The sequence below is a fragment of the Centruroides vittatus genome, unplaced genomic scaffold (assembly GCF_030686945.1).
Source record: "Centruroides vittatus isolate TY-2023 unplaced genomic scaffold, ASM3068694v2 contig_1114, whole genome shotgun sequence".
In the NCBI taxonomy this organism is placed as follows: domain Eukaryota; kingdom Metazoa; phylum Arthropoda; class Arachnida; order Scorpiones; family Buthidae; genus Centruroides; species Centruroides vittatus.
The window spans coordinates 1,366,281-1,387,221 of NW_027120716.1; the positions used below are offsets into that span (position 1 = coordinate 1,366,281).

At 29.5% G+C, this 20,941-nt stretch overlaps 1 protein-coding gene across 1 annotated transcript in view; it reads right to left on the reverse strand.

The window, feature by feature from the left end:
• Window positions 1-20,627, reverse strand: part of LOC136977700 (RNA-binding protein lark-like) — a 47,162-nt gene extending 26,535 nt beyond the window's left edge. Inside the window, exons 1-3 of the mRNA XM_067273245.1 lie at window positions 20,525-20,627; window positions 9,079-9,113; window positions 3,641-3,760 (exon numbers count right to left, since the gene is read on the reverse strand). Coding sequence (XP_067129346.1) covers window positions 3,641-3,760; window positions 9,079-9,090 — 132 coding nt within the window. The 5' untranslated portion in view covers window positions 9,091-9,113; window positions 20,525-20,627. The remainder of the gene's footprint in view (window positions 1-3,640; window positions 3,761-9,078; window positions 9,114-20,524) is intronic.
• Window positions 20,628-20,941: the final 314 nt, after the last annotated feature.

Below are 20,941 nucleotides of genomic sequence, written 5' to 3' on the forward strand. Positions count from 1 at the left end.
CCACTATGATCTCTATAGAAAGACATCCATTAGCTCAACAACTAAGATACATTAACAAGATGATGAAAATATTTAAGGAGGAAAAAGTGGTCCAAATCTTCTATAAAAGACAGGTTTGTCATTTGACATTAGCTGTGACAGATAATCCAGCCATTTTTTCTATGCATAATGGAACATCTTTAAAATTTGATACGTCTGTATTGAACTTCTTCAAACCCATTTAACAAATTATAAGATTATTAGACATTATTTTTCTTTAACAAAGTCATCCTAGATCTGAAATATTATTCATTGTGACACCTGATTTTAGGATTTCTTAAAATTCATGTTTACCAAAGTAATATTCATAACTTAGCTGATCTAAAAACCAGCACACAACACATTTCCAACACACATTTTCTCAACAGTTTTCAATGTCTTTCACTTTCAACATGTGCAGACAATCTACAAAGGATGCACAATGAATAGTTCCTTTCTTAATGCATACAAAATAGTCACCTTTTATGACTACTAGCAATCCATATCAGTGTGTCTTAGAACTATTTTTTATTTTTATAAATGTCTTTTCCATCATCTTATTATATTATTGTATTGAATTAAGTATTAAAGTACTATTAGTGTGTACATATCAAGTTTTAAATTGGTGGGCTAATAGAGATCTTTCTAGAGGTTGGAACAGGTGACCTTCACTTAGGGTCATCCTGTGCATCTTCAGAAACAGCAACTCCACCCTAGATTATAAGCTTTTAAACTTTTCACAACCTTCTTCACTGTATTTATTTTTAACACAAACCAATTCTAAAAATGTTTAACATTATTTACAATCATTCTATTTGTTAATGTTTTCTGTTACCATGAATATGTTCCATTTTCCGATTTTAGGAAGTATCCAAGATCAAAAGATCTAATGTAAATTAGAAGTTGCAGATTTTTATTTTTTGTTATGAGATTTTAATACCTGACAAGCAATTATTTTAATTGCTATATTTTTTCCTAATACAAAAAAACTTATGATTACTACTAGTTTTTTTCATTTCCATATTTGTTATTTAAAATAAAAATGTGTTTCATTAAAATAATGATGACATTTAAGATCAACTACTCAAATATCTATGATAAAAATCAATATAATATTTTATTAAATTGTTTATAAATAAATAATCACAAGTGTTAAAATTTATCTTCATAATAAATCAGAACATGTATTTAAATTTCATTGTCAAAAATCTGTATGGCTACAGACAACCAAATAACTAGTTACAGACAGGTGAAGATTCTATATGATAATATTCAAATAAAATCCATAATAACTGTGTTGTACAGTTATTTGCTCTTGTCATAATTCACAAAGTTCAAATCTGTCACAACAGATGTCAAATAGACATGCACAAGTTATAAATGTTCATATAAATCTAATGTAAAAAATATCCAACATGCAATATTTGAAGTTTTTGTTCATTTTATTTCATTTTTTATGTAGTTTGTAACCAGTCATTGTATATTCTAAAGCAATGTGTCAACAAATTGCAGTTTCTAGTATATCTAAGACTTGAAGTGCAGAATTTAATTAGAAAATTCCACTGTTATTATAGTGAAATTTTCTAATTAAAAACTGACTAGTTTACATATTTATATTACATAAATAGCAATTATAGTATAAGTTTTCTAATTTTAAGAAACTAAATTTCAGTTTTTAAAAAATGAGCAATAAAATTTCATTCATGTCACTTCTATATATTTTAATATCCAGAATAATAAAAATTTCATTTAATTATACTTGTAAATTTAATATGGAAAAGTAATATTTCTTTACAATGCAAAACTAATGTTAAAAAAGTGTAACTATTAATATATTTTCTCACCATTAACATCAAGTTTGTGCACAGAATGTTATATATTTTTAATTTTGCAAAACTTTGTCTTGTGTTGTTTAAAATTTTCGACATTTTTAATTAATAATAGCATTCTTATGATAGCTACTTTGTTAAAAATAAACTTTTCATCACTGTTTTAACTCAATAATAGTTAAATCAAGCCTTAGTCAGTTAAAGCTGCTTTATTACAGCAAAAATATTTGCTACACATTTTTTAAAATCTTTACAAATATTTTTTTTAAATATCTTAAAAATTAACTTTTTGTAATAAAAAAGTTAAACTTTTTGATAAACGATATTTAAAATTTTGAGAATTTTTCTATATTATTAAAATTTTAAAAATTTTTCTATATTATCTATAAGTAAATACACTTGAAGCGTGCATTGCCATAAGGTTGTAAATGCCATTTTTCTCAAAATACATTTTATTGAAGAAATGAATTTTAAATGCAATGTTTTTTCCTACAAAAAAATATTGTGGCAATAGTGGCGCCCTAAGTGGCTATATTTTGAAGATGAATTTATGTGCAAGCCATAACGTTATAAGCGCCAAAGTGTAAGCCACGTGACTTTTGCCATGTAAAATGTTATGGTTTACATTTACATTATTTTGTTATTCCAATTTGTAACCCAGTGAGGTTTTTTACGCAGAACCGGATAGCTGAATGCCAGTTTATTAATAGTTAACCTGTATCACCTTATTATTTGATATTTCAAAATGATATTCGGACTTCCATTAATCTTTCAAATTTGAAGTTTTTAAATACATTTTAACTTTTATTACACTAAATTAATACCTTATTGTTTATATTTTCCTTTATTTATCATAATTATATTACAATTGATAAAGATTACAGCCCAGTTCAAGTACCAAAACTGTGGGCCCAACATTGTTGAAGCCAGGAAGCAGTCACTAATAGATTATTGCCAGTTTTTAATGTTAAAATTGATATTGAATTTGTAAATTGTGTTTAATAATTTAAATGTAAGTTTTTGGTATTCAAAACTGTTTTTCAGGTGTAGAAATATTAATTTTATGATTGTAATTGTTTTTGGCATTTACAACGTTATGGCTCTAACCCTGTTTTTAAACTTTTTTGTTTCCTTACTATCATACTTAGGTGTTTGAAATTAATCCCAATGTTTTATTTCAAAGTGTAAATTGTTAAAATAATTTTTATAGCATTTGATTAAAGTTTGTTCATTAGAAAAAGTGTTTTTTCTCTCTCCTGAAAAGTTTGTTTTTTGGCATTTACAACATTATGGCATTGCATGCTTCACTTATAGATTCAAAATGATTACGTTCATTCAAGAAGAATGACTATAAACATCAGATTAAAAAATTAGTAACTATAATTTATTAATTGAGAAAAAGCACTAAGCCTAAAAACAAAATACACAAAACTTAAAATCCTAAAGAGCAAGTACAAAAAAAATAGAAGCACTGTATTAGCAAAGTGCTTTAAAGCAAGCTATGTCTGTATAATTAAAATCAAATCACTTGTAAGATTAGACTTTCATCTTATATGACAACAAGTAGATATACAGATAATCTTTGAGAAATAGATACTAGAAATTAAATCCAAAAATACTTAATTTTATTTTCCAAGGAATTAATTTTTAATAATAAAAAATATTAATGAAAAATTATTGGAAATAAAATTAAACATAATTATAAACAATAGAAATCAATAAATTAAAAAAAATTCAACAAATCAAAAAACTGAAATGTGTTTTCCATTATTATTTTACAATAAATTACTTACCACAAAACCATATTTGTTGATAACATCACATTCTTTAACTGTTCCATATTTTTCAAAAAGTGTTTGTAGATCAGTAGATGAACAACCATCTGGAAGATGGCCAACAAATAGTTTTGTTTTCTGAAAATAAAGTTTTACAAAAAAATCAGATATAATTTATATTTGTTATTTTCTTTTGATACATATTAAATGTTTCATCATCATTTCAAATTATGCTGGTCAATGTATCCTTTTCTTATACTTTACTAGCTGACCTGGCCACGCGTTGTGGCTCAAAATGTATCTATTATAAATGTATAACACTTCCTCCGTGGTGGGGAATTTCAAAAAATCCCTTCTTAGTGTACATTCTCTTGACGTACCCTATTAAAACGCAATCAAAAACGCATCTAAAATAGTATAATAAAAGCCGAATTCTTCACGGTAAGCCTTAATCCAGTCCCTTTCCCTGCTGGGGAATATCGAAAAATCTCTTTTTAGTGTATATTCTGTTGACATAACTTATTAAAACGCAAAAAACCGCATGTAAAATAGTATAAATAGAAGCCGAGTTCTTCACGGTAAGCCTTAATCCTGTCCATCTCCCCCCTAGTGGGAGGAATTTCGACATGTATATTATATAAAAACACACGCGTATTCGAATGCAACGTTGTGTCAAAATTTCAAAGGAATTGGTAGGAACAAACGAACGTTATATTTTATTTATATAGATAGATAGAAAATGATCTGCTTTAGTCCATTCTCACACAAAAGCATAATGCCTCACATAAAAGCAAACTTAGGTCGTCGGAAGTTAGCGCCATCTGTTGGATATAAAAGCCTTAATCCATATATAAATATATTTTTGAAAGGAAAATGGTGGTCTTCACGTATGCCAGAAACCTTCACGGGAGTGTATTAAACATTAAACAACTTCCCGAAGTATCATGGCAATCGGATAAATGGTTTGGTAATGCATGAAGGACAAACACACACACAGACATACATTCATTTTTATATATATATAGATTAGGCGTACTGTATACATTTTTTATGTTGATTGTTAAACTAATTTATAAATTTGGTTATCATGTTGCATTCTTGAAAGTTCTCAATAATATTAATTATTATACTACAAATATGCACTTATGTAAACAAGTTTTAAAAGAAATGCAGAACATTGACTGACTATTACTGGACATTAATAAACCAAAACTTAACTTAAATGAAGTGGCAAAATAAAACTTTTTGAACTTTAATAAACACTTGTATCCTTTTTATTACTATTAAGATTAATAATAAATAAGTTGGCTTTTATCATCTTATCTTGATATGTTAGAAATATTTTGTTCTTAGCTGAATCATGAGAAGTAACTAATAAAATTATACACAAGATCAAGTGTGACTTTGCTATTTAAAATAAAATTTATAATTGGGTGTTATTAGCTTAGAAACAAAATTATTAGTATTAAATATCATTTTAATTTAAAACAAAATTATTATAACACAGTAAAACTTGTGTAAACAGGAATTGTAACAAGTTTTTTTTCTGTTCTGAACAAGTTTTAGAATTTTTTAAAAACTCTTTAAACTATACCAGATAAATGTCACATAATTACATTCATTTTTTTACAGTAAAATCACTTTTACATACAAATTTTTTACTAGGTTTAATCCAAATTAATTCAAAGTAATTCTAGCTAAAGATGCAGAGTATTTGAATGCAAGAATTGAAAACTATTTGATTTTAGCAAGTTCTTGTTGTTCCCGAGAACTTGTTTGTGACGGATGAACTCACAGAACTGAACAAGCAAATTTTAGAACTAAGAACTAGTGTCTCATGCTAACATCAAAAATTCTAATCATATTACAATAATTCAGAGAGAAAGTTATTCTGACTTCTTGGCAAATTTTAATTCTCTAATCATTACACTTCAATCTCTATAATCAGCAACAATGTTGATCAACTAATCAATTTGATACTAATTAGTCACTCCTCCATACAAGGCAAAATGACAATATGTTACATTATTTTCATTGTCTTCAGCAAATTTATTTGTTGCTTGTTCTCAAGAATACAGTTATCAGAAACTCATTCAATACTTGAAAGTTCTCAATTCTTAAAAGTATTTGATTTTCCCCCTGGTTAATTCCAATGCAGACTAATAAATAGACCTTGTGTCCATATGTCCTTTTGTCACATGACTTTTGTCTCTATGAAAAGGCTTAAAATCATTTTCCAGCCATGCTCTTTATCTCTAGGAACAATTCTATTTATTCGTTTACAAGTTGGAATCTTAGTTATCTGCTTTTTATAGGTTATGTTCTTCATAGCCAAAAATCTTTCATTTCCACATTAGAAAAATTTCCACTTATACCTAATCTAAAAACATACCATTCTGAAGATTTTTCTCCCTTCAGGAAGGTTTACTGGATATTTATCATCTTGAATTTTTTTTTACTAATTTAGGTTATAATATTCTCTTAAAGATTTAAATATTTCTGCTCAAGCTGAAAATGTTAGATTAAATTAATATTTTTGTTGGTATGGTAGAAGTTTAAGTGGTTAAAGTTAAAATTTGATACAGTTTTTCATAAACTATCCATATCAAATAAACTAATCAAACTTTTTATAAAGTGCAGAAACCATGTAGACTAAAAATAAACATTGTATCACATGATGGCCAGAGTGTTAAACTTTTTTTTGTTTTATTTGATTGCTAATGGATTTTTGATTTAAAAAACAATTGTGGTTCAATTTTATGTAAAAATTTTAATCTTTGCAACAAAAATTTAAAAAATATAATAATCAGGTTTTTTGTGATAAAAAAACAATCTATTCTAGGCACAAAATATCATAATTTTATTAATTAAAAAAACCCTTACTAAACACTTAGGAATGAACAGATCAACCACTCAGAAAAATATTTCTTAGTAGTTTATTTACCCATCTGGTTAAGCATTTGAGTTTCTGGAAAACACAGAGGTTTACATTGACGAATATCATGTCATATATGGATTATTATGGATCACTAATAACCAATGTTCAAAACCTTGATTTTTAGCTGAACCTCCATAATGCAAATCTTTTAACTGAACATCTAAATTTTTATCTCCGAACCGATTTGAGTTAACCAGGTTCCACCATACTACTTAAAAACTGAATTCAAAGGAAAGTCCCTTATTAACTTTTGAGCAAACATCAAAGAAGAATATGAACAACCTCCTGACAAGGCACTTAAACTTCTGTTGTAATTTACAAATATGAAACCAATGGAGAGGGTTTTCTTTTCTTATACCATTATAAAAATAAATACTGTAGTAAGTTGAACACACTTCCAGACTTAAGACTATCTTACATCAGTTGAATCTGATTTCAAAAACTATGCCTCAAAACAAGTTCAAGGATTACAGCAAACATTTGTTTTTCTTTTTTGGATTTTCCACTCAGTGGGCACTAAGAGGGCAAACTGAACATTATGTATAGAATACCTGTTGCATATTTAATAAATATTTCAAAACATTAAAACTTTTCAATTATTAATAAATTAAAGTAACAAATGATGTAATGTAGTTTATGTAATCTGATTTATTTACTTAAATCCATCATATCTTTTACTGATAAATACACACACACACACACACACACACAGTCAGATGACATTAAAATCCTTTTTTATAACACAAGTACGTTCAACAATACAAAATCGTCATCAGTCTAATGAACATCTGGAATTTGGAACAGAACATTGCTTCTTGCAGTATAAAGATTCTCAATGTTTAAATATTTAAACAAAATTCACAATGGAATTACTTGTACTCGATAAACATAGTGATGTTCTGTTAATTAACCTAATGACAACAATTTTGTATTGTTGAAAGTAGTTTCATTATAAAAAAGAATTTTAATGCTGTCTAACAATGTATGTGTATATTATTATATAATATTTGGCATGGAGTTTAACATACTAATTGTATCTTAAATGTAAATATCAATGCATATGCACTGTCTGTCCACATTAATAATTAGATTAAAACACAATGGAATAATAAACTACTATTTACAGTGGACCCCTGTACAATACAAGGATACATTCCATGTTATAGAAAATCATGTTATACAAGACATGCATTATCAGATATTATGCAAGTTTAAACGTCATGTTATAGGGGAGTGTGTTATATGGGAGTTCACTGTATATATATAGTTACAACATATAATAACCAACTAAACTATATATTAACTAGACATTTTGCTGATATAAAAAAGTATAATTTACAGAAATTGGTTGCCAAGAAATATGCAACTGAAAAAGTTAGGACCACTGATCTAGGCAATCATCAGGAACTAAATTGTGATGGAGCACACATTCATTTTATGCAGTATCTGTTGATATATAACCCCCATGTAAAACAAGATCTCATTGTAAATAGTTCTCCGAGAATCACTACACAGAAAGACCAGAATTACAAGCTATCAGCTTTCACTATACTATACAAGTTTATCTAGTAGTATCTAATATCAATTAAAATGTGGAATGGCACACAAACATAGAACAGAACTAAAGATGAGATTTACAGTACTTACGTGTGTGTATATTTAATGATTTCCAGATAAACTGCAATGTCATATAAATCTATGCATGAATAAAAATTGCAAAATGTTATCCCTATAAGATTCCTTTGAAACCCTCTAAATAGATAATATTGCTAGAGATATATTTCACACACAAACACACACACATATATATATATATATAATTTTAATCTGCCTCATCTGTACATTTTGTTGCATACAGTGTAGGCAAATGGTTTTAACCAATACATTTTTCTATGCTTATGCTTTCAAAACCATATTTTATTAGCATTAAATTCAAATAAATATACAGATTACACACTTGCATTTTATTTGATTTTGAAGTCCTATATCTAAAAGCAGGACATTTACACACAAAGGTAGGACACAGGACAACTTTGAGAGAGACTCAAAAATAGAAATAGGGTAAATGGTACAGTTATTGACAAATTAGAAGTTTTAAAATAAAAATTTCCTTACGGCAAATATTAAATTAGAAAATATACTTATTAATAAATTTTTTAAAATAGCCTTTCTACTTCAAACATCTAGAAATTACAAATACTTTACTCCAAAATGTGTTTTACAAAAATGCAAAATTGTATAGTTATTGGTCACACAACAACAAAAACCCCATGAGAGTTTTTGCTATGTACTGACAGTAGAAACTTTTATTAAATTGCCATGCAATATTTCCAGAATAGATTTAATAGCACTCTTATTAGAGAGGCTAAAATTTCAAATTGCCAATTACTGTACCATTTACACTATACATTATTTATCAATTACTTTGTTTTGATAAATTTGATGTATCTAAAAGTCAAACTTTTTTTATAATGTACTACACACAATAAACTTTTAATAAATTAAAAAATTGACTTACCGGTGCCATCATGAGTTTGTATGAAGTCAAGGTAACTGTAAAATGAAGTTGTTATTATTATTCTTATAAAACAACAACTTTTATAAACAATCATAATGAATACAATTATTTAAATTTTTTGGCATATACTTAGTTTATTCATATAGTTATTATAACACATTAAACAAACAATACACATGAATAACAGCAATAAATTATTAATTCAAATTAGAAAAATTCTAAATAAATTTTTGTTCTATTATTTTACAACAGAGAAATAAGAGAAAGAATGCCTATTCTATTGCAAATGCTTTAGAGAATTAAATTTTGCATAATAAATAAAGCTAAAATTAAAGTCTCATTAAAGAAAAGAATTATTAAAAAACTCTGACATGACAGGAATTTGGAGTTAAACTACAGTAATTTTAAAAAATCCAGCAACAACTTGCTTGACTTTCTTGGCAACATCATGTAAAACTTCATGTGGTGCCATCTGCTATGATGTTTTATTAAAAAACTTTTTATATAATTATAAAATGGGGAAAAAGCTTAATTTGAGGATAAAGATTTATTAAAGCTTAATTTGGGTTTTATTAGCATTCACAATTTTTTATAATGAATAAAATCTTTATTAAGTACTAACCCATCGAGATGTGACACATGATCCCATTCATCTCCCCACCCCTTGACCTTTAACCATCAGAATATATCACTATCAATCCCAATACACAAACCTCCCTGTAAAATTTCAGAAATATTTGACAAAAGACACAAGAGTTAAGCTTCGTGGGTAAACAAAATCATGTCCCCCCATTCACATTACCCTCTATACAATACATCAAATTTTTTGTTTTTCAAGATGTCGAGTCTAAAAATGTAAAAATCCTAAAGGGTTATTTTTTTTACTGATTATCCTACTTTCCCTGTTATGTATAACAAAATTAGTTAAGTAAAAATCAAAAGAGCAAGAAATATCTATTATTCAGGGTTTCCTAAAGAATAAAGGGCAACAATTTTAAGAAACATCATATACAAATGTAAACAACAACAAGCCTACTTATTTTTCATACACTTATATTACAGATATCTTGATTATTAATTTTTTTATTTACAAGAAAAATCTTCACAAATACACTTAATTGTAAATATAATTTTCAGGAAAATTAAATTTATTCTAGAAGGTTTTGTATCAGTTTGAAATAGATGCAATAAACAAGAACTACAAATAAAAAATAAACCAAGCAAATTACTTATATGCAAGCATTTTAAAAAATTAATATGATTTTACAAATTGCATATAGTAGTAAACTAAAAATTAGCCAGCTCCATCCAGTAAAAATAAAAACAACTGCAGGAAATCCTCATTAATTTGAACTTGGATAGTTAAAAACCCTGTTAGTTTGTGACTATACTATTTGTCCTGATATAGATATATACTGGAAATATAGAAGTTTATATCTAAAACATCTGAGATGTTTTGTTTAATAATTGTATTATTACATCAAGAAATATGATTGGTTGGTGCTCAGTGACTTAATGCATTGCCAACTGAACACTTTCAATATTCATTTCAATGTGACCAAACATATTGCTGACAGACACTTTCGATAAGCCATTTATAAAAAGTGTTATAAAACATTTTAATTCACATAAATTTGAGCATTTGTAATTCTGAGTAACATTTTGAATAAAATTAATTCGCTTCCATGCAATTTTATCTTTATAAGAATAAAATTAAGCCGTAAACTGAATTAGCTCTAAGGAAACTCATGTGAACTTTGACCTATCAACCAGGAAGTTTGGCAGGATAACAAGAAAGACTTAAGTTTAAAATTTGAGCTTTCTAGACCCAGTAGTTTTCCTTTACAAGCGTCTGCAGTGCCGGATGAAGAAAAAGAAGGAGAAAAAGATGATACAGCAATTTTTGCACTTTTCAATTGCTTATATTTCAGCAACTGCTTTATAGAAAATCTTGAAATTTTGCACACTACCTAAGAAAACAATTTTCTTTTGAACAAGATATTCAGAATTACTTCAGGTGTTTGGGGGCAGAGAAATCAACTCCTAAAAATTGGCACCTCTGATTCCTGTATGTTAGTCAGTGACTATATTACTTGGCAGGGAGCCACTGCCATGATTCCTGATGTTAATTCAGAATGAAATATTGCTATTTTGAAATTCAAAATAAAAATTTTGTCTTAACTGTGATTTAAGTATATTAACTGTTATTTTTATATTGAATTTCACATCCCTCCATACTAAAACAGAGTGCTAGACAAACAGATCTAATCTGGTCAACATAGCTTTGCTTTTACAGTAACACATTCCAATTGTCATCTATGGAATACCCTTTTTTTCTCTTCTCATAAAATAAAGCTAGGTTTCAGGAATGCAAGATTGTGGACAGATATTTGTATGGCTCTATGCCTAGATTTGGACAATTTACTACTTTTTGGGCTACTTCAAAAATAATTTGGACTACATTTTGACAAATTCTGTTTTACTTTTTATAAAACCCATCCGGCAACTAAAATTGAATGTAAATAGCTTGTACTCACCCACATTCAATTTAAACTATTTATTAATTAACAAAAGTAGTGTAAGATCAGACGCCCTTCTGTCAGGATAGACCCAAACTCCTGATACCAAATGTGAAAAGCGACTTTTATTAGAATAGTTTGATCATAACAAGGGGAGATCAGTGAAATCTTCCTTTTTAATGTCAGAGTCCTGACATCAGTTAGGATAATTGTTATTCATGTCCTAACTTGCAATTTGTAGTTAAACTTAATTTTATTCATGTGGCATAAAATATAGGAGGATTTTACTTTTACCTTACATACAGATTGACAATATATGTGGAAACAACAATGGAGTTAGGTACTTAGATAAATTAGAATATAATAAACTATTTATTTAAATGACTAATTAAAATCTATACATAATGATAACTAAAATGAGAACAACAAATAAATTATTATACAAAAATATAAATGGAGAGGTTCAGACAGACAGACCTTTAAATACTCAATAGACCTCAACCTAATAGAGTTTACATCAAAAATAACAATTTATTACCTGTTTACAATATATCCAAATATAATAATGATGTCAGGAGTGTTTACAACATCTGGAGATGGAAAGTAGGGAGTTCTATAGAACCATTATTCGACACTCGGCAATGGTGCCAAAATGAACAGGTACTATGGCTAATGCATGACTTAAGCACTGCAGCTAAAAGGTAATGGGAGCACAACTTACACACTGGTCGAAGGTGACCCTTCCCTTATATACTCATTGGTCCACCAATGGTACTGTTTGAAAATTTCACCATATTTCCACCACAAGGGGGAAGTCAAGTGTTTCTGGGCTGATAGTTAAGTTTGATGCCTCACTTAACTATCAGTTTTGAAAGAACTACATTGCTTCTCTCTCTGATTCAGAGGAAGTGTACAGATAACAAGGATAGATAATTTTTCTAATATCTTGTTTTTACAATTTATATTTAAAATATTAATTTATCAAAATATTAAAATATCCCTTCTTAAATGTTATCCTCACAGTAGTGTTCTATATACATAAGCAAACAGAATATGGCTAATAAATTATATCAGTTACATGGCAACTCTCGAATAATTCAAAACTGAGTAATTTGAAATTACAATTATTTTGACATTTGAATTTCAAACTAACAGGGATTTTCTGTAATTAGTATCAAAAAAATTAATTAGATGTCAAAATGTTTGAGTAACAATCAAAAGTGCATGATTTATATACTGCAAAAACCCACTAAAGTTACAATAATAAAGATTCCTAAACAATCAAAATATTAAAAAAATTAAAAGAAAACAAAGTTTGCTTCATTTTCATTAGCTATAAAAGTGCAAATACACTTTGTACAATACACATGAAATATACAATGAAGCCTACATCCCCTGGCATGACATCCCAGTGCATAGGATGTTTCAACAACATTCTTTACCTTTTATTCATTTTTATTGTTAAGTTACAATCTGTCACTTATAATATAGGTATCCAATGCATATTCTATAAAACAAACCTTTTGAATACAATTTTCTGGCAGACTAGATCAGGAGTGGCCAACATATGGCCCGTGGGCCAAGCCCACGTAATGGGTTTATCCGCGATTAATTTTTCAAAATTAGCTACTTAATTTCCAATAATTGGTGGAATGGATTCGCGATACCTCATGTTTTAAAAAAATTCCATTGTAGAGATTTACAACTTTTGCATTCATCTGTTATAAATTTACACTATTTGAAGAACGAAAGACTCCACACTCACTGAAACTCATCTACCATTCCACCATGTCACTCTGTTTATACTGACGTGTGACACACAGCGCCACCTGCCTGCCAACCTTTCTTTTTGTTTGTACATTTCTTCACATTGTAAAATAACATTGCGCATTAATCAGAAACTTCTGTTATTTAACATGATTTAATTTTAATATTTCGTCCAGTCCGTGTAAAAATTTCTTTCCAATCCGGCCCGGGGCAAAAAACTGTTGGCCACCCCTGGACTAAATAGTAATTTTTACAAATTGCATCTAAATCATAAAAAAAGCAATCTAAAATTTATGCATGCTGATACCCAGATATTTGTAAATACAAAATCAAAACATTTTGACTACAGTAATTTTTAAAAAATGTAATTAAACAGAAACCAATTTTCATAACTGTGTACATAAAAACTGAAAATGCCAGATATTCTTATAAAAGTTGGAACAGTAGCAGAAAAAATTGCAACTTCTCTATCTTTAGAGAAAATGTCTATTTTTTAATAAAAGTTTGAAAACTACTATAGGAAAAAATTTTTTGTGATAAACACATAAATTTATGATTTATGTGTTTATCACAAATCATTATTTATTTCTCAGATTTATGAAAGTTGACAGAATGCAGTTAACTATTCTATTGAACCTCACAAATTTGTTAATTATCAAAATAATGCATGACAATGTTTGTGTGAAATGTTCCAGTAAATGTTGGCCATTTGCACAGAGTAATGGATAGATGGAAGATTGCAATATTGTGATATAAAATCAAAAGTGGCAAAATGTCTAACAAAATTGTTTGAATTTCCAGAGGAATCACTATATATGTGACACTGTACAATTGATTCATTTCTGTAAGATGTTGACAACAAACTATGATGAAAAAAAGCTAGAGCATTTTGAAAACACATCTCTACAAAGAATTTTTGATGCAATCTAGAATAATGAATAAAGAAAAACAACAAAAATATATTTATCCAAAACTTTACACTCAAAAATAGAAAAAGTGGAGGTATGCTAACAGAAGACAGCCAAAAGTAGGACAAATGGGAGTCCTGCTGTTATTGTAATAACTTCATTAAATATAACAGAACTAGATATTTTTGGAAGTATACAAGATTGTTTAACTAAAGTAAACATGACTGCAATAGTTTCAATGTTAATGTTTAATACTCAATCTTAATAATCTTGAAGTTGCAAAATACTAGAATCTACTGAGTTGAATAATTGCACAATAAATGACAAATTCTAATGCTAACATGGATAATTTTATTAGAAACAATAGTGTTTAAAGACTTTTGTCTTTTTTGACACAGATTACGATGAGGTTTTTAATGTGATTTGGCAATTTCTGACACAATTCCTCCAGAATATGTTGGAATCACTGCCAGGATTCTTAAAGACCTTGTTGAACCTTTAGTCTAAATAATTTATTGTTCAAAGATAACAAGTTTCCAATTAAGCATAAATTTAACATTAAAGTGAATATAACTCAAAGTATTTATCAAATGTAAAAATTTTCAACCTATTACAATTACTTAAAGTGCAATAAACAAAAATAGCTACTGGAAAATTAACTATTAAAAACAAAAACCTTAATAATTCCAGCATTAAAAATATTTAATAAAAACGTTTTCGACTGTTTTAAACAGCCTTCATCAGTTAAAACGAACTCAAAAACAAAAAGAATGCAAAAAAAATAGAACTCAAGCAAATATTTAAAATTCAAATTAATTCCAAAGTAAAAATGCCGTTCTGGATAAGAAAATAACGCATTGCGAGTCCTGCAAATTGCGCATGCGCAACATATCGCAGTGAGAATAAAAATAAAAAATAAAACAAATAACAAAAAATTGCCACAAAAACCTGTCTATTGCAAGAAAAAATGTTATGTACTGCGGTAAAACGATCTCCAAGCCGTGGACAAAGCATCAGCGTCTCTATGGTTAATACAACCGGTGTTAACGTGGGCTTTGTAGATTTCTAGTTTTTCTAAATATTTCAGCATTTGTTTGTTGGTCGTGGCCTTAATAATAGACGCTTTGTCCCAATGAATGTCAACATCTTGATGTTTAGCGAAAGCTGCTAGTACAGTAGTATCCAAACTTTTATTAATGGAGTATCTATGCTCCTTAAGCCTAAGGAGCATAGATACTCCATTAATAAAAGTTTGGGTACTACTTAAGTTTAGCAGCTTTCGCTAAACATCAAGATGTTGACATTCATTGGGACAAAGCGTCTATTATTAAGGCCACGACCAACAAACAAATGCTGAAATATTTAGAAAAACTAGAAATCTACAAAGCCCACGTTAACACCGGTTGTATTAACCATAGAGACGCTGATGCTTTGTCCACGGCTTGGAGATCGTTTTACCGCAGTACATAACATTTTTTCTTGCAATAGACAGGTTTTTGTGGCAATTTTTGTTATTTGTTTTATTTTTTATTTTTATTCTCACTGCGATATGTTGCGCATGCGCAATTTGTTATTTTCTTATCCAGAACGGCATTTTTTACTTTGGAATTAATTTGAATTTTAAATATTTGCTTGAGTTCTATTTTTTCTGCATTCTTTTTGTTTTTGAGTTCGTTTTAACTGATGAAGGCTGTTTAAAACAGTCGAAAACGTTTTTATTAAATATTTTTTAATGCTGGAATTATTAAGGTTTTTGTTTTTAATAATTACTTAAAGTTGTACCAAGATTCCAATTTGAAAAAGATAATTCTATTTAATTTCATTTATTGTTTTTGGCAAAGTACACTAGAAATCACAAACATGAATTTAATAAAATCTTACAGTAATAACTGAAAAATTACAAATTGAAATATCTATTACAATTTGTTTCATTAAGGCAGTTCTTGCACTATCACTGAAAAAAGTTTTTCAAATTGCTTTCCTGAACTTATTTGTGTCTTTATTTTCAAAAGCAGACAATGTCAATCTTTTTGCAGGTACAGAGGTTGCTATTATGGTTAAATATTTTTATCCTTGTACAGTCAAGGAAAGTCTTTCCTCATCTCAAACCAGAGTTCCAGTGGATTTAAACAATTAGCAGAAACTTGTCAAAATTGACAGTTTTATTCAATTAAAATACAGTCAATGAGCTAATTTTGAATTTGGTGTTCTACACATAAATCACCAATTCTGCAAGTGTTTTCTGGATCTGTATGCAGATAATTGGAGTCTCCTGTTCTCCAGTACCATGAGGCTTCTTTCAATTTTGCATCCGATCCCAGGGTTGCAATTTAGCATTCTTAAGACCAATTCAACTTCAACTGACAGTCTTAAATTAATCTGATGATAGTGGTGGCCTGCCTCATGGCAATCACCTTGTCGTGGACTTTGAAAATAAAACTTGAACGTACAAACAGTCAGATGTTTGAGTTTACTCTTTTGTTGGTATATTTGTTGTGAAATCCATCAATTGGCACTAAGTGATAAACTGGAGTGTTAGAATCAACATGGAATAATGGTAAAATAAATTATTAGTTTTGTTGATATTGACCACAGCACCAATTTATTAAACTTCTCTCGTCTTTTTTAGTGTTGAAAAGTACAGTAAAGGCATTTATTTTAATAACACACATTTTCTCATTATAATTTTAAAATACATTAGTCATGTTTAAAAAAAACACAAAGTCTTTTAATTAATTAATGTGTAATTAGTAAAAAGCAGGAATTCAGAGTAGAAGTTGAGAAACATTGTTCTAACAGTTGAAAACAAAAAACTAAAATCACTTGATGGAACAGGCGTGCTCAACATGTTTGTCCCACAGACATAACATTACACTTTTGCCACTCCACAACATCTACAGGGTATGAGTTTTATTTTGATATCTAAACCATGTTTGTACACCCTTTGCCATTTTCTCAAACAAAACTGGACAGTATTTGAGGCTTATCAAATTAATATATAAATACTGCCATTGGCCAAGTATACACTGAATTCATCATCAGTTGTCCCATCCTTTTTTTTTTATTTCTGACATGAGCTAGTTTTGTGTTGCTCCAAACATCAAAAGGACTCTCCTTTTAGGCCTACAGCCTAAAAGAAGAGTCCTCTTGAGTCAATGGATGAAGTATCAGTCTGTATGATCCTTCTTAAGCCGGATGCACACATGCGGCGCGGCAAGGAAAAGCGGCAGAATGACGTCACTTTTTATCGCAGCAGAGGTCTATTTCGTGCCGCGAAAGTTGGTGGAATTCTATCTTTTGCGGCGGCCGCCGCCAAGACGCATTTCTATCAGCCAATAACAATTCATCTGGCAGTCACAAGAGAAAATACAATCACGTGGTGTTTTAATGGCGGAAAGTTTGACATGGTTAACCGAGATAACTAACATCAGAATAAAGAGGAAAGAATAATAAATTTAACACAAATTCTACACAGATACAGTAATCATATATTATTCAATTCAAAGAACAAAACAACCGAATCTTACTCAAAATAGTATTCTTTATCAAGAGATCTTAATCGAAGAATAAGCCTATTTTGTACATCAGTACTTTATTGATTCAACAAAATATCTCGGCAAGATTCTTGCCAATATGATCTCTCTAATCCAAAATATTCATTCGAATCTTTGACAAAATCTTCTAGCTAAATAAAACAAGCCTTACAAAACAAAATTTGTAAACACATGGATAGCGGCAGTGTCGGTATCGTTTGCCATCTTGAATACTGAAAGCATGCACCAAAATGTAAACAGATTGCCACTTGTGTGGTTGTGCTGCTGCACGGCAAAGACGCGTTTGCGACACCGCTTTTCCTTGCCGCGCCGCATGTGTGCATCCTCCTTTATGCTTCACATGACTTTGTTACAAGTTGTTGGGTCATTGAAATGCAAGTTTTACTTTTAACAGCCAGGAAAATAAAAACTTATATTTCAGATCCGACAGCAGTTAACTTACCTCTTTTCGGCATGTTATAACAGCCAGGTCCAGTTCACATGTTAGGAAATACAACAATGTTCTATCATGTGCCTCCAAAGTTCAAACCAAAAATATGAAGTCTTTTGCCAGAGATGTCACACAGTGAAGAAAAATGTGGTACGATCCAAAAGTTTGAGGACTGCAGTAATCTATGACAACAAAAGCATGAATTTGAAGTTACAGCGTGTTAAATGGATTCTACCAAACCACCTCTACGTGTTCAGATTAATTTCACCCATGTCATGCGATTAAACCGCGAGCACTGCTGTTTTTTTCCGGAGATAGTTACCTTTGTTCTGCGACGTAATAAAAGTGGAGTTTCAAGAACAACCTCCAACATTTCGACTTCGCCATGGTAGAATCACTGTACATCTTTCTTAGCAATTTTAAATCTCTGTAGGTACTTTACCTAAACGCTGATGAAATTTAATGTTGGAGGTTGTTCTTGAAACTCCACTTTTATTACGTCGCAGAACAAAGGTAACTATCTCCGGAAAAAAACAGCAGCGCTTGCGGTTTAATCACGACATGGGTGAAATTAACCTGAACACGTAGAGGTGGTTTGGTAGAATCCATTTCACACGCTGTAACTTCAAATACATGCTTTTGTTGTCATAGATTACTGCAGTCCCTGAACTTTTGGATCGTACCACGTATTTCTAGGTAGTAACATGATGGATTGTCATCAAAGTGAGGTTACACGACATATTTTGCACGCATCTGTATGCATCCAACATGCTGCTCCACTACAGAAACAAGCTTAAGCAAATATGTCTCAAACAGTGCACACTTGGTAAGCAGTCCCATGTTTTTTTTTTTTTGTTTATAGCACTTTTTGTGTGTGTTGCCCCCCAAAAAAATATCATCAAATATGCCCTTTTTAAAAAAGAAAAAACATAATGGTAAGCTTCTACAGTTTACCCTAAATTTGTGGCAATATAAAATTTTAGATGATACCATATAGAATACTATTGGCTGCGTTCAGCAGACTTAACAGTTGCAACTGAGCAAATCAGTAGCCATTATGTAGCAACCTGGATCTGCTGAATGAGTGATATTGCATTGGAACAAAAAGCCTCATCGATCAGTTTGAGGTAGTGTAAATGAAAGATGCTACCAAATGTGACGTCAAAACACCAAACATGTTCTGAAAGAGCACTACCATAGAGGGTGTTCAGCAGAAAAATAGACAACAGCTCCAGAACTATTGAGTCAGCTGAATGCAGCCATTATCTGAATTTTCTCAATATATAAACAAATATAATAAAAACACTACTTTCTTAAAAAATTAAGAAAAATGGGTATTGTATAGATTACTCCTGGTGGAATTTCGGGACTTTGAATATATATCTGAACTCGGGACCTAGACGAGTTCAACAGTACCCTACTATTGGACCAGAGATGAAAAATAAGAAAGTTATCACATTTACAATTTCTTGCCTTTCATCACAATGCATTTATGCCATTTTAGAGTTTTCCACTAGGTGGCATTGCTTGTAGTTCAGTACACGTTTCCTTTTTTTTTTTTTTGTTCATGAACTACTGTGAATCAATAACTAGTGACGTTAAACACTGGGCTGCCTGTCGGCGGCTCCCCTCCGGGAGGAATCCGTCGAGAGCACAAACAGTTGAACACCACTAAGTGGAAAACAAACTCTAAAATAGCATAGAATACATTGCGAAAGGCAAGAAATCATAAATATGATAACTTTCTTATTTTTCGTCTCCAGTCCAAAAGTAGGGTACTGTTGAATTCGTCTAGGTCCCGAGTTCAGATATAGGCTACAGTATATTCAAAGTCCCGAAATTTCACCAGGAGTAATCTATAAAACAGTCCTTAAAATATGTAAATAAATAAATAAAATCAATCAATAAACCAAAGATTTATTTATAAAGAATAATAAACAAATACCGAATAATGAAATATAAATCAGAATTAGGCAATAAAATTTATTACAGAAAAAAATTTAATATACTAATAGGTTAATTTGCTAAATCATTAATAAATTTACTCTTTTCTACAATTGCAATTTATAATTTCCATTCTCATTACATTCTTATTTTTCTAATAATTTCAAAATCTTTATGAGTTCTGCCGGTAGTCATTGTTCTCGTGCGGTTATTATTAATTAGGGTTACGTTTGAAAATGAAAGATTAAATAAGAAAATTTTAAAAACTTTAACGTCATAAGTCTTTTCAACTATAATTAAAAGATATAAAAATAACATATCTACCTTGAAATATTTATCGTGTAAACGCTAACAAATATTGTTCTACAAACGAATATAAATGGCGTCCAAACAGCCGAGAAAACTGCAGCGTTATGTGAATGCGCTGCCAACTTCCGAATCAAAAATACATAAATAATTTATTACCACAAATTGTAGTATTAGTTAATATTTTGTTAATTTATTTTTTATATTTATACGAAGATAATTTTTAAATAAATTTTTCTTTATTTTTTGTAAATTAAAAATAAAAAATATTTTAAAATTCTGATCAAGGAAAAACTTTTCGTATTCGCTTGTGCCAGTAAATATAGGTGGCGTATGAGTCGACCAAAATGGCTGCCACAAAGGGTATAGCGTGCTTGACAACGTACGAGAGTTACTTGTGTGTTGTCTTTTTAATAACTTTTCTCTCTGTAGTCA